The sequence below is a fragment of the Salarias fasciatus genome, chromosome 4, assembly GCF_902148845.1.
Source record: "Salarias fasciatus chromosome 4, fSalaFa1.1, whole genome shotgun sequence".
In the NCBI taxonomy this organism is placed as follows: Eukaryota; Metazoa; Chordata; class Actinopteri; order Blenniiformes; family Blenniidae; genus Salarias; species Salarias fasciatus.
This window is the reverse complement of record NC_043748.1, coordinates 22,699,833-22,714,507: the sequence shown is the minus strand read 5'-3', so window position 1 is coordinate 22,714,507 and position 14,675 is coordinate 22,699,833. Positions and strand designations below refer to the sequence as shown.

Here is a 14,675-nt window from a genome sequence, read left to right as displayed (position 1 = left end):
AGCTCTGCTGGGCTGGTTGAAGACCAGACCTGCTGCATTCTGGATCCTCTGTAGAGGTTTGACTGGACCTGCAGGGAGACCCGCCAGAAGAGAGACATCACGAGAGCCTGAACCAGAAGCTGTGTGGCCTGTTGGGTCAGGAAGGGTCTGATCTTCCTGATGTTGTAGAGGGCATAACGACAAGACCGAGAAACTGAGGCCACGTGAACCTTAAAGGTCAGCTGGTCATCAATCATGACCTCCAGGTTTCTGGCTGAGTTTGTGGCACAAGTAGGCTGGAGTGAAGTTGGACACTGATCTGAGGCTGGACAGATGGACAAGCTGGAAAGACCATGAGTTCAGTCTTAGACAGATTTAGCTGAAGGTGGCGTTCCTTCATCCAGGTGGAGAGATCAGCCAGACATGCTGATATCCGAGCTGAGACTGTCGTGTCGTCAGGTGGAAAAGAGAGGAAGAGCTGAGTGTCATCAGCATACAGTGGTAGGAGAAGCCATGGGGGTGAATCACTGCACCAAGAGAAGTGGTGTACAGAGAGAAGAGTAAGGGGCCAAGCACCGACCCCTGAGGGACCCCTGTCGATAGGCCACGTGACCTGGACTCCTCCCCTCGCCATGAAACTCTGAAAGATCTGCCTGTGAGGTGGACCAGGACCACAACAGGACAGAACCTGAGAGGCCGAGGTCAGAGAGTGAGGAGAGGAGGATTTGATGGTTCACGGTGTCAAAAGGAAGCAGACAAGTCCAGCAGCAGGAGGACAGAGGACTGACCAGCAGCAGGAGGACAGAGGACGGACCAGCAGCTCTTGCCAGCCGCAGAGATTCTGTGACTGAAAGGAGTGCAGTCTCGGTCTATATGTTGTTTGTCCACGGGGACTTGCCGTAGGAAGCGGTGACGTCATCGGTAGGCGCGGCCCCCCCGGACAGATTTGGCAGCCCGGACACATCTGGTACCTACACCGGACCGGCACTGCAGCTTTCAAGTGACAGTTTAGCGCCGTTAGCGGTACTGGTAATGAATATGTCAGGGCACATCGTACACATCATTAAAAACGTGTAGCATATTTATGGTGGAAAATAAGTATTTTTAAGGTTGTAAAACTCCTTAATGCACCTTTAAGGCACAATTATGCACAGAGAGAACATGCAAACAGCCGCTTCGCTACAACCAGAAAAGCAGGCAGAGAAGAAAGAGGCGGAGTTAAAAATATAAACTTCAGTTTATTGCACAATCGTTGCTGGAGACTGAGGAGTGTGAGAGCCTGTCTGTTACACAGGGCGCTGACATGAGAAGTAGAGCACAGGGGCACGCCGTGTGTGTGTGTGTGTGTGTGTGCACGAGCACACGGGCCACACACACCTGGGAAATGAGGCACTCGGGGGACGCCGGCGGCGGCCCGCCGGTGCAACGGGAGGGAAACTGGACAACGGAACGGAATTCATGCTTTGCAAGAGAACACACACACACACACACACACACACACACACACACACACAGGGCCTGTGGACAGGCTCCCAGCCGTCCCTCAGAAGCCGTTTGGCTGCAGAGTAGCTACAGGAGCAGGGGGCGGCGGCCTCCACCAGAGGGCGCCGCGCTCGCTGCTTTGACACGTTTTAAAAAGTGGCTGAGGACGCTGCAGATATGCAGAGACGATAACAGACAGACTCCCTGCATCCTGCAGAGAACGGGCTCGTCTCAGTACCTGTACGCACGCACACGCACACGCACACACACGCACACACACACACACACACACACACACACACACACACACTGGTGTGTCCACCAGGACCCACACAGCGACAGTAATGATCAGTAGAGAACAACAGGTTATCATTAGAAACAGGTTGTTAAAAGGCTATCCGGCACCTGTATCATGTTAAAAAAAAAATCCCGTTTGTTTTCATACATCAGGTCTTTTTTCTTCTTCTTTCATTTAACATATAGACAAAACAAGTTGTTTTTTTGTGTGTTTTTGTTTTTAAATAAATGCCACCTGTAATCCCCCTTATTCAGAATCCGGGACTGACTGCAGCTGGGAGCGTGAAGAGACGGGGCGGCGGAGGGACGGACGGACGGACGGACAGACGTCTCCCGGCCATGTTCCAGATGTTCCAGCTACTGTTATGGCACCCTGAGAAGTGGGAGACCCAGGATGTGTGGGGCGGGGCGTGCTGGGGGGCGGGGCTTGGCGGGGCCGGGCCCTCCGCCGCCGCAGACCGAACGCAAAGGAACCCTTGGGTTGATAATGCATAGATAGACCAGTGGTAGTCACGAGGTATTGACCCGCCCGCCGGCTCCCCCCCACTGCGGTCACAAGACGGCGTGAAACCGGCGTCAGTCCTGCTGCGCTTCACGCCGCTTCGCTCTCTCTCTCTCTCCTCTTTGTGTTTGGCGTTGGCGGCGAGAGAAAGCAGCAGCATCCTTCTCTCCTCGTATCAAAACAACAGAAGTGGATCGGGGTGTATCCGTCTGCGCTGTACGCACACTCCGTCTACATACATGTATTTACATTATTTATAGGGACTCTAAATATGCTTCAGAACTGTAGTTTATGCTAATCCAAAGCCCTTTGAGATGGATGAACAGTGCAGGTTGATCGTGCCGTATTGCCTCTGATCATCTCCACCGTCGCCTTATGTTTGCATCACTTTTAGCCAAAAAATAAACTTTCTATTGTTGTTTTTTTAACCATAAAATGAAGCTTGAATTTCGCTGGAAGCCTCCCGTCTGGCCGTGTTCGAGTCCCTACTGGTACCTGCGGGTGTGAGGATGTTGTACTACCACTGCAGGAGAGGCACCCTCAGCCCGGAGACCTGCTCCCCACATGGCGGCGGCGGCGGCGCCCGGGGGCGGCGGATGACCTGCTGCTGCTGGCTACACTGAACAAACGCTTAGCTAACACTATGAGACATCAGTGTCTGATTCACAGCTACTTTCATGCAATTTTTTTGTTTGTTTGTTTGTTTGTTTTTCTTTTGTCAGTTTCATTCGATGGCCACAGGAAGTACATTAGATTCAGCTTCTACATGGTGGACAAACGGTGGTCTGACTAACGAAGCGAGGGAGGAGGAGGAGGAGGAGGAGGAGGAGGAGGAGGAGACTGTGGGGAATCCCGGTGGGCCTGTGAGTCAGCACAGGAAGCGGAGGATGTGCGACGCGTCAGCTGATTTGGCGAGATGAGACGGGATTGGCGGCGAGTCGGCGGGCCGGGCTCGGTTAAAACGTAAACTCTGCCTCCATCGTAGAAAAAAAAAAAGACTCACACGTTGGGCTTCAGAACCCAACAACTCCAGAAGAGCAGCTGGAATGACAGTGAAGCCATGAAAACACACACATGCACACGCACACGCACACACACACACACACCCCGCAGCAGGGCCGAGGGGTTCAGTCCTGATCCAATCAGCTGCTTTCGACCCTTCAGCGGCGAAACGCCCCGATGTGCTGAACAGCTGCATCTTTCCCTTCTGATCAATCCTGACTGATGCTTTTACTTTGAAATTCTAATAAATAAACCAAGAAAAACAACCTAAATCAAACTAATGCTACAATCAGTGCTGCACATTTCCCGTGATCGCCATGTCAATATTGCACATTTACTGTTATTGCAATCTCAACACGTGGTGTGAGAGTAGCGCTCGTGTCTCACGACATCGACCGACCGAGCTGCCGTGAGCGATTCCAAGCGCTGTGCAAAGAAAAGTGCATCTATTTGCCATTAAATAAAAACAAGTGCAAAAAGCGATCGATCGATCGATCACCGATACTGAAGATACCACACGTTGACGTTCTGCAGCACTAATGATACGTTACACAGCAGGACAGCGCTGCACAGTAAGCAGTTGATGCTCGAGTCAATCGAGAGACTTTTCAAGTGAGAATTGGTGAAAAATGTTTGATTTTTTTCGGTTTTATCCTGTTTAAACGGCTTCAATCTGACTTAGAAGACGACGATCTGTGGCGCAGTATTTCAACAAAGGGTTAAAAATACACGTTATCATTAGAGACAGAAGACTTGTGAGCCTCTAATCAGATTTAAAATAAGTGCAAATCACTTCGTGCTCCGGTCCAAAACCCAAACAGCTGCAGGGCAGAAGCGCTGCACTCAAATCAAACGCGCCCATCAGGAGCTCACGAAGGACCGGAGAGTTCCTCGGCTCCGCGAGCGAAAACATGCAAATCCAGCCGGACGCCGAGCGGCCCGAGGGAAGCCTGCCGGAAAAGAAATAAATAAAGAGAGAGCCTCCGGGGAGGGACGCACGCTTTAAAGGTCACCCTGCAGCCGTTTCTTTCTGGATTACTGCGAACGCGGCGACGCATCCAGACGGGTACTTTCTCCGCGGTATTACTGCGGGCCGGGCCGGGGGGGGCGGGGTGGGGGGACGCAGGGCTAATCCTTGGGATTTGCACGGTTTGAATAAAACAATGGATTTTCTTTGACCTCTAATGTGATCTGTGAGCCAACGATCCCACACGGCGGCGGCGGCGGAGGCGGAGCCTCACCTGCAGACGCCCATCAACACGCGCAAAGACTCAAACTAACATCGTCAGTGGAAACTGTTGGCGAGCGGCATGGTCCCGTTTCTCAGAGCATCACGTCTCTACAGCAGCCAGCGAGGAGCAACGCTTCCTTTTAAAATCCACATTTCACACACAAACACATGAGAACACAAAGAAAACAAGCATGAACTAGAGAGCTCTGGTTTTAAATAAAAGCGAGTCATAAATAAATAATTAAAAAGTTTTTCTAAACGGAGAGGTTTGGATCGAGTGCATTTATACTGGTTTATAACATTTTGTATTAAAAACTGCTTTCAGTGCATTTTTTTTAGAGTTATTAACACAAACTGAAGCATTTCAGTGCAGAAAGACCAAACTGATAAATAATAACTTGAACCTTTAACGTGCACGTTTTCAGAAATCCTGCAGGTTTCGGCTCGCCTGCTGACATCCGGCATCACGTCACGTATGTATTTTTTTAAGTTTTAAGAGCATCAATTAGCTGCCAGGCTGCGAAAAGCCTCGAATGCACGAAGTTTTGAAGCCAAAAAGTAATCTTTCGTTGTGTTTTGGGTCCGTTTACACAGCGACGGTGCTCATCTCTTGTCACAGTTTTTTGAATTTTATATGTTGACATCTGCTTTCTGAGGAATCGACGCTTCCTGCGTCTTCACCTGTTTGCAGTGATTTTGGCAAAATAAAATAAATAAAAAAAGCATCTACTGTGCTAAAAATCCCTTTAAGATTTAAAAATGTGTGAACTTCCTTGGAACTGAGCTCAGCTGACAACACTGCTGAAGAGACTCCGGTTAGTGGTTCAAGTCAAGTCACTGCCTTCAGGAATGAACCCCTCACCAACCGTTCAGAACACACACACACGCACACGCACACACACACGAAAACAAGGAGGCGGTGGCAGGATCCAGACAAACTAACAGTGCAGCGGGTGAAGTGGAAACGGCTTGTGCATCGCTCGTGAGTGGAATATAAAAATATAGGTGAGGTGGAGCGTGTGCAGTGAGGTGTGTGTGTGTGTGTGTGTGTGTGTGTGTGAGAGATGAGATATGGATGTGCTGCATAGGTAGCAACAGAGACATCTGAGAGGACCGGAGCGTGAGAAATCTCTTCCACCGTTCTGAACCATCGTGACGAACGCTCCCACAAAACCTGTATCAGGCAGCAGAGGCTTCAAACCGACGCCTCGAAACAGAGTTTCTGAGAGTGTGTGTGTGTGTGTGTGTGTGTGTGTGTGTGTGTGTGTGTGTGTGTGTGTGTGTGTGTGTGTGTGTGTGTGTGTGTGTGTGTGTGTGTGTGTGTGTGTGTGTGTGTGTGTGTGTGTGTGTGTGTGTGTGTGACTCGAGCTGTTTTACCTCCACTCACACCGAGAACCGGGATGGACCAAAGATATGAACATTCTGAGTTTGAGCACATGAGGTGAACACATGCACAGCGTCACCGCCGCCCCCCGCCCCTCCCCAGCCCCCCCCCCGGTGGGGGTCAGTCCGAGGGGCAGTTGTAGCTGTCGATCCACAGCAGGTCGTCCAGCACGCCCCAGTGCAGGTAGAGGATGGAGCCCACCACCAGTACGTGCATGATCTGGTGGCTGTTGCACCAGTAGTCGAAGAGGCCCGGGCGGAAGCGCTCGGGGATGCGCGTGATGTTGATGACCCCGCCCAGCACGGCCAGCGCGTCCATCATGAGGAAGTGGCGCAGCGAGGTGGGGCTGCCGCCGCCCACGCCCGCCCAGCGCAGCAGGAAGAAGGAGAAGCGGAACAGCGCCTGCCAGGCGAAGGAGCGCAGCCGCCGCACGCTGCTGCGCGCCGTCACCGCGCAGTAGATGGCGTGGCTGGACAGCAGGATGTAGACCAGCAGGGCCACGGTGCGGATGAGCGGGTAGCACAGCAGCGTGCTGTACACGATGGGCAGCGCACCTGGGCCGGGCGAGAGAGACAGAGAGAGGGAGAGCGAGTCACTGACTGACTGCCGGGACGCTGCAGACCCAGCAGTCCGGTCCAGGGACTCCATCCGGGTGACTCGTCCCCACGAAAACTTTTTTTTTTTTACATTTATCTCATTTTTAAATAAACTAAACAACATAATCAGTTTGAATAATAACATGGATCTGCTTCATATCTACCTGTTTTCTAATAAGTTTCCAAAAAAAGAATCGACTGCCCAAAAGACATCAGAATTTTCTATCAAATATTACATTTTGATCACAGTTAAAGTCACTTTCAGCATAAAATACCCCCAAAAATTCACTACAAGCAATTTTCCTTTATATATTTAAACTTTTTTGGGATTATTTGTAGACGTAAATGATAATCTGAACATCTCACTGCAGGTTAGAGATTAACAATCAGACAGATTCAGAGAACTTATGGTCTGTTAGTATTTCTCATGGCATGAATACATCATGACAATTAATTCAATTCAATTAAAATCTAAAAAAAAAAAAAGACTTTCATTAAACACAAAATTAAGAATTATCCTAAAAACTGACTTAAAAACTGCTGAGCGATGATAAAAATAATTCTAAATGACTGAGAGATTATTTACTCTTCTGAATAATCAGCTTAAGACTGGGCCTCACCGCGCCGCCACATATCATTGGCTATAGCGTTCCGATCGATAGATGTACTCAGACAATCCGAGAGGGTTGCTCCAAGGACACCAGCACATAAATACAGGAGGAATAATGCACTTGTCAGTCCTCCTCGCATCCTGGCCGATCAATAATCACTTCAGATCGCCGCTCACGAAACGCGGCTCCGGCCGATCGGCGGCGGCGGCGAGGAGGCTCACCCAGCGTGTTGATCATGCAGATCCCGCACACGTCCAGCTTGAGCAGGGTGTGGTAGACCGGCTCGCCGCCCTCGTGGTTCATGAAGAGGTGGTAGAGCACGGAGCCCAGCTGGGGCGACAGGCAGGCCAGGAAGTGCACCACGCCCAGCCACGTCACGCTGATCTGGGACCAGGGGATGTTGAGCGGCAGCAGCACCAGGAAGCAGACCAGCGGGATGCCTGCAGGAGCACACACGCACACACACACACACACACTGCTTTGAATATCAGGGCCGTGCCGCAAATCCTGCCGTCAAACAGCGGCTTTACATAAATCGGCCCGTCCTCTGTCACAGCGCGCCTCTCAGACGAGAAGAGCCTCGCAGACCGTCCAGGAAGAGAAACGGTTCGATCCCCCGACGGTCTGGAAGGAAGCGCTGAGACACTTCAGTACGATCACACATTCCAGAGCCAAAGACACACTTTCCAGGAATCTCACAGACTCAGAACTCTTCAAGTTAAAGACCTCTGTCCTGCTGTCAACACATTCTGGAATTACAGAACTAAAGCAAATTCCACAACTCTCTCAAACTCTGGAGGCCCGGCAGCTTTCAGAGCTTTATTGAACTGAAGAATTCCAGAACGTTCACATGTTGAGAGAGTTCTACAATTTGTGATAGTGTGACAATTTCAGAAAACTTTAAAACCGCAGAGCTTTGACTCACTAAAATTGTCGAAGCATCAACAATTCCCAACGATATGTGAAAGTTCCAGAATCCTGCAGTTCAAACGTGTGACTTTCCAAGAGGTTTCAGAGTTAGGGAGGTTCCACAATTTGAGAGTTTCCGATTGTTTCAACATCTTCATAGATTTAGAACTCACTCTGTGGAATTCATTCAGAACTCCCAAATTCTCAAATCCTCACAGATTCCAGAACTCTGACACGTGCTTCAGATTCTCCAACATTCACACCTTGTGTAACTGTCTCTGCTTTTGGAACTTTTTATACTTTTACAAGTTTTCTGAAAGAAAGAAATTTCACAATTCCCACAAATCTTTGAACGGTGAAACCTGCCCACAAATTCTAGAACTTCCAAAAACAGTTTTAGAAGCTGTTGGCTAAAGTTAAAGCTCGGGTAGACGATGTTGTCCAAAAGCATTTTTTGTCATACTGACTGAAACGCTCCCTGCCCCCTGGGAGAAGTCAATACATTATGTGGACGGAAAAAGGTGCGGAAAAAATCTGACAACAGTAGTGGCCAAAGGACAGTAAAAACTCCGACCAATCGTAAGGCGCGGACCACTCTTCAGGACCCAACCAAATCCCTTCGCCGTTCTACCAGCCCCCTGCGCGTTCATTTCAGTGGCGTGCACTGGCCCTGGTTCAGCGCGCGTTGCCAAGGCGCTCCCGGCGCTCGTGTGAAAAATAAAACGAAGCGGAGCGGGCGCGCTGCGCTCCTATGCGGGTTGTGTGCGGGCAGTCAGAAAGGTGTATAACATTGGAGGCGACCACAAACTCCGTGCGCGTGGCGCTTCCGTGCGCGTGGCGCTTCCGTGCGCGCGCGGCACTTCCGCGTCCAGTGTGTTCGCTCCCAACGGGAGCTCCTCCAATGGGGTGGGAGCTGGGCGGAACCTTGGGGGAGATGCTACATTTTCCATGCTAGTTTTCCAAGATCGTCGACCCTAGCTTTAAGAAAATGTGAAGGAGTGTCTCAGATCCCTGAATTAAAACCTGCCGGCAGCAGTGGAAGGATTCCCTCTGGCTGAAGTTTCTTCTCAGGTCAGCAGGAGAACCGGCGGAGCGCGGCGCCGAGCGTCCAGCCGCCCGGCGGAGCGCGGCGCCAAGCGTCCAGCCGCCCGGCGGAGCGCGGCGCCGAGCGTCCAGCCGCCCGGCGGAGCGCGGCGCCGAGCGTCCAGCCGCCCGGCGGAGCGCGGCGCCAAGCATCCAGCCGCCCGGCGGCTCCACAGCGACTCTGACAGAACCGGACGGCGGCGTCATGTTCGCCGTGGTGGACGATCTGCTGGGCTCAGCAGCAGAGACGAGCCGAGGAGGCTTTTCCCACAATGCTGAGTGTGTGCAGAGTGGCGGGGGGGACGGCGGGGACGGGGGGGGGGGGGGGGGGGGGGGGGGGGCGTCACGGAGGGGGGGACATCGCTAATGGCTAACACTGCTCCAATCTGAGCTCCTGGATTTGGCACGGAGGCGGCGCTGCGCTGCTACGTGAGCAAAATCCAGACCTTGAAACCCGATCCGTCCTGAGCTGTTACGACGGCGCATCGCTCCGCTCCACGCCGCTCTGCTCCACGCCGCTCCCTCTCTCTCTCTCTCGTCCCAAAGTCAGGCCGTTTGTCCCCGGCAGGTGATGCAGGGAATGCCAGCTACTGTAACACATCTATTTAAGTGTGTTATCTCTGCTCGCCCCCCGCCCCCCCTCCTCGCCCGTCCTGATCCGACCGACCCAGAGCCCGCGGCGTGACGCTGTCCCGGGACGTTTGGAGCTCACATGCAAAGCAACAAAAGAGGCTCCTGAACCCCCCCTGGATTAAGCGTGTGGCGACTTGGCGAGTGACACGTCCTGAACGCCGCTCGCGACCACGGCCGCAGATTAACGTGCGGCTGCCGACCTTCAGCGAGGAGCAGCTCCGCTCCGTCCGACGACGAAGCAAGTGACGCTGCTGATCCCATCACTGCGGACACGGGGGGAGCCCGGCGCAGCCCGCCAGCACAACGCCGGCCCCTCCGGACGCACCACTCAACGCGTCAGCGGAACCAAACGTCACACGTAATGATAAAACACCGAGACGGATGTGTTTGACATATTTCAAGCTGCATTGCTGCGATCTGCTCATTTAAACTGCTGCAGGGTCCAGTTCCTGTTATTTGACACCTGCCTCACTGTCGTTCTACTGAAAAAAAAAAAGAAAAGAAAAGAGCTACAGAGTTGTGCACGAGAAGGAGAATCTCAATAAACACGTTTAAAACGTAACCTGAGAAGTTGGCAGAGGGACGGGATTAAAAGTAGATAAATGCATCCAGACCGTCACTGCGGGGGTAAAACTGTGGCTTTCTCTGTTACTTCATTCAAAACTACAATGAAATTAGATGAAAGCAGCATCAATACAGAGTAGTAATCCATTCATTCACACCAGTGTGCCTAACTCACTGGGACTATACTGCAATCCAATACCTCACATGGACGACACACGTAGCCTCTGCAGGAGTAAGAAGGTCATCCCAACTGGATGTGAAGGTGATAATCACTTCCTGCATGTTGCATCGACTGATGTGTTTCATAAAGTTTACTAACATTCGAATTGTTCACACAGGGTGAACGTGAAAACTGACGACACACTGAAACGTGTCAGATTGGTGGAAATGAAGAGAAAAACATGATAGAATATGATCTGCAAGTAAAAGACAAGCCTGGTGTCATGATGAATGCTGATGTTTCCCACGATAAAAACATGTGAGTTTAGTGGAAAAGTTTACAGTTTGAGCCCTCTGGGGTGTTCATTGATTAAGACTTTGCATCAATAGAGTAATAATACCTTAATTTGCAATAAAGTTTGGAAATCCATCTGACTATATTGTAATCTAATACATATGGTGGAAGAAAAATGCTCCGTAAAGCAGTAATAAGGTTATTACCGCTAGATCTGAAGACATAATGACATTTTGCATGAAGTTTTCACAGTGCATGAATGCTTTGAATGAGTTAAGTTGAAACTTTGAGTAACTGAGCTGTGGGGGTCTGTTGATGCCGTTATTGCATCCCTTCATTTATTTAAAGTATGTAACTTCATGTGATTATATAGTAACGTGGAAGAGACGCCTCTAAAGCAGTGATGAGGTTATTACCACGAGATCACATTCTGTTGTGTGAACTTCCAGTGCGTTTTTACAATGTGATGCACTGAGATGTGGCAGACTGATGGACATAAAAGGAACAAAACTTTGTGACAGATGAATTGAAAAGCTAAAACCTCGCGTTAAGGCTGCTGCCCAGCAGAGTGAGCTCTGTGGGGGTTTAAATGAATGATCTCCAGCCTGCAGAGCGAAATCCTCCTGCAGGTGGAGAACATCTCACCTGCTGACTAAGCACGCCATCCCTCTGCCGGGTCCACTCACCGTGCGTGTAGATGTTGCCCAGCTCGTTGTGCAGGTAGAAGAGGCTCCGGATGCAGTCCTGCACGGAGGAGATGGGCCGGTACCCGGTCAGGACGTATTTGTTGAACTGCAGGTGCGGGGGAGAGCTCGCCCAGTCCAGCAGCCGCGGGCCGTTCAGGAACGCCATGGCGAACAGGACCGTCAGCAGGACGCCGCCGAACAGGTAGAAGACGGACTGGACGCCGACGTACACGTTCAGGAGGATTATTGCCACGAGGACCTTGTGGGACACCATTGGCGATGGGGTCGGTGGAGGGAGCCGCCGTGTGGTTGAGATTAGCCGCCTCTTTAGCCGCGCGCGCCACGCTAGCACGAGCCGGTGAATCCGCGCCGAGCCGCCGCGACCTGCGCGCGTGTCATCCGCGGCCGGCCGCACGCACGCTGCGGGCTCCGGGCACTCTTCAGCATGGAGGAAACGCGTCCGCTGCCGGATGAAACGCCGCCCGTCATGTTGGAGCCACTTCCCCGGCAGTTAGCATTCCTGTGGAGGGCGGAGGGAGGAGGAGGGATGCTGGGCGAAGCCGCGCGAGCGAGCGGGCGGGCGGGCGAGCGGCCACCTCCAGAGGATGCTAGCTCGATCCCAGCGGTCACGGATCCGCAGCGGATGGATGGAGGGAGGGATGGAGGAGCTTCGTCTCTCGGGCCTCGGAGGAGGAGGAGGGGTGAGGAGGATGCCGGCCACCGCTCGGTCGAAACAGCAGCAGACGGTTCTCCGTGACTGTGGAGCGCTGATTTTTTTTTTCTTCTCTTTTTTTTTTTTTTTTTTTTTTTTGAAGGACTGCGGGGCTAGCAAGCCGGGCAGTCAGCTACCGCCGTCCGGCGCGTGGAGCGCAGAGAGCGGGGATCTGATCCGGAGGAGCCCGAACACACTCACACTGCCCCGGGAAACGCTCCCACGTCCAGCTGCCCTCCATCATCCGTCCTGGCTGGATGAATTCCTCCGAATGCGGAATCCTCCGTGGCGGCCTCGCGTCTCTTGCGGCGCCTCCGACCGTCAAGTTGGCGGGAAAATAAGCATCCGCATTTCCGGTGCGCGCTTTCAGAGTAAAACACGCTCGATAAGCTAACAGATCGTTGTTCTCATTCAAACACACCACAGGCGCACACGTGAACGAAATCCTGATGCACATTCCGCAGATTGCAACACTTAAGACTTTAAAAGTGGCCAAAAAAGAACAGTAAAAAGTATAAAAACAGTAAAAATGTATAAAGACTCCTAATGTCTTTACTCCTAATGTATAAAGATGCCTGAAAGTATCGTACTGGATGCTGCACTGACAAACACCTTGATCTGACATCTGGATTTTGCACTGTGAACATCTTTTGAAAACATACATATTCAAACCAGGGGTATCAAACATAAGGTCCATGAGACAAAAGTGGCCAGAAAGATGCACCAATCTGGTCTACAAAAGATAAAAAAAAAAACAAAAAAAAAACAAGATGGTCATGTAGGAGCCATTTAGCACATTTCTATGCATAACAAACTAATCTTTGTCAGGAAAGTGTTTCTGCAAAGAAGGAAAATTGGTTTTTACTGTCAAAGAAGCCAGTTATGTTGAACTGTGTGCATGACTTGAAGCTTGTTATTGTTTGGGATCGATAAATGTACAGAGCTTTCAACCTGTAAGCTATTGTCTCAGACTTTCTTGATCCAAGCGGTAAAGGTTGTTGGCACGTCAGTCATTTCAATCCGTTTGAGTCACCTCACCGGCTTCAGGCATCAGCTTCAGCCTCCACTTTCGAGTTTCTGCCATTCTACCCAATCCAAACATTAAAATCATTTCATGAATTTTTGGAGTATTTAGAGTCTGTTAATCCATATTTTCTCTGAAAATCAAAACATCAATGTTTTACCTCAGTTCAAGGATCGAGTTTTACTCTGAAGGTTGACTTCCGGTGTGATTCTGAGTTGCTGAGTGCAGCTTGATGCTCCCCTTCAGCTCCAGCTGCCTTCACTTCATGGAAACACTGCAGATTGCACCTGAGCTCACAGACGAAAACAGATTTATCAGTTTGAAAAGAATCAATAAATTCATTAAAATCTAAAACCAGTCAGAGACTAAGGACAAGAAAACTTCAAATGAATGCAGATTATCTTTAGAAATAGTATCTGTGATAAAATTATCAACCTTAAATAACTCATGCCAGTCCTTAACAAGTGAATTCATGCCATAAATACAGGTTTGTGTTTACCAGGGGCAAACAGAGATAATTAGACACTGTGATACTCAAACACAAGCAAGAATTTTGAAAAGCAGATTAAAAGCTTTTTATTCAAACTAGAATTCATGTTGTCTTTTTATATTATTTGAGTGTTTTGCTCTTGATTTTAAATTGAGATCTTTCTCTGGTGATTTCTTCTGGATATGAGCATATATATAAAATAATTTATTTTAGTTTCCATTTTAAAGGGGCTGTATCATGCTTTTTTAGCTAGTCCAAACCCTCGTATAAGCATTAACATGGCAATAGTTTATTTTGGCGCAAAGGAAAAGTCATTTTGTGTGAAATAAAAGATTTTCTGGGGCTAATTCTGAAATCCGGAAGAGAAAACGCTCTGTTTCACTGAAAATCCCGCCTCTCCTCCTGTGGACTTTGACTGACAGCGAACATCAACCAAGCAGTGCTTCAAAACAAATACATCAACATGCATTAGCTTCTATAAGGGTTGGCTGTGGCTCTTTAGCTCTAGCTTCTCTACATGCAAAGACACATGAAAACACTCTTGCTTGATTGTTGCTTTCAGATGATGGTTAAAGTTTATCTCCGTAATCTCCGCTACACGCAGTGTTGGCGTCACTTCCGGTTTAGCCACCGGAATTCGCCAAAAAAAAATTGAAAACAAAAAGCGGCGACGCTGTTTCACAGCCGAGGGCCTGCAGGGGAGAGGGAGAGGGGCGGGGAAGAGGGGCGGGCTCAGGGGAAGAGGGGCGGGCTCAGGGGAAGAGGGGCGGCTCAGGGGGAGCATGCTGCTCCTAGTGACGTCACGAGAACAGACAGAGCGTTTTCACGGGTGTGGGAGGGGCTGCTTCTCTGAGCAGGAGAAAAACAAGGAAAGCTCAAACACAGGCAAGGAGGAAAAACCTGCTTCGGGGTGTTTTTGATGAGTAAATAACTATATAACAAAGTTGAAACATACAAACAGTGAATTTTGCATGATACAGCCCCTTTAAGATTCTTCTCTTTGAAGACTGAAATGAATTAAAACATTTTGGGGGCT

General features: G+C 50.2%; 1 protein-coding gene and 1 long non-coding RNA gene across 3 annotated transcripts in view; one reads left to right on the top strand and one right to left on the bottom strand.

The window, feature by feature from the left end:
* The window catches only part of LOC115386386 (uncharacterized), a 17,866-nt gene extending 12,133 nt beyond the window's left edge, over window positions 1–5,733 (top strand). Inside the window, exon 4 of the long non-coding RNA XR_003931297.1 lies at window positions 5,721–5,733. This is a non-coding gene — a long non-coding RNA (uncharacterized LOC115386386). The remainder of the gene's footprint in view (window positions 1–5,720) is intronic.
* Window positions 1–12,499, bottom strand: part of paqr4a (progestin and adipoQ receptor family member IVa) — a 24,980-nt gene extending 12,481 nt beyond the window's left edge. The window contains exons 1-3 of one of the 2 annotated variants that reach the window (XM_030088608.1): window positions 11,414–12,499; window positions 7,306–7,524; window positions 6,032–6,431 (exon numbers count right to left, since the gene is read on the bottom strand). In XM_030088608.1, the coding sequence (XP_029944468.1) occupies window positions 6,032–6,431; window positions 7,306–7,524; window positions 11,414–11,687 (893 nt within the window). In that variant the 5' untranslated portion in view covers window positions 11,688–12,499. Of the gene's footprint in view, window positions 1–1,197; window positions 6,432–7,305; window positions 7,525–11,413 lie in introns of those variants that run through there. The other variant, XM_030088607.1, reaches the window with a different exon arrangement.
* Window positions 12,500–14,675: the final 2,176 nt, after the last annotated feature.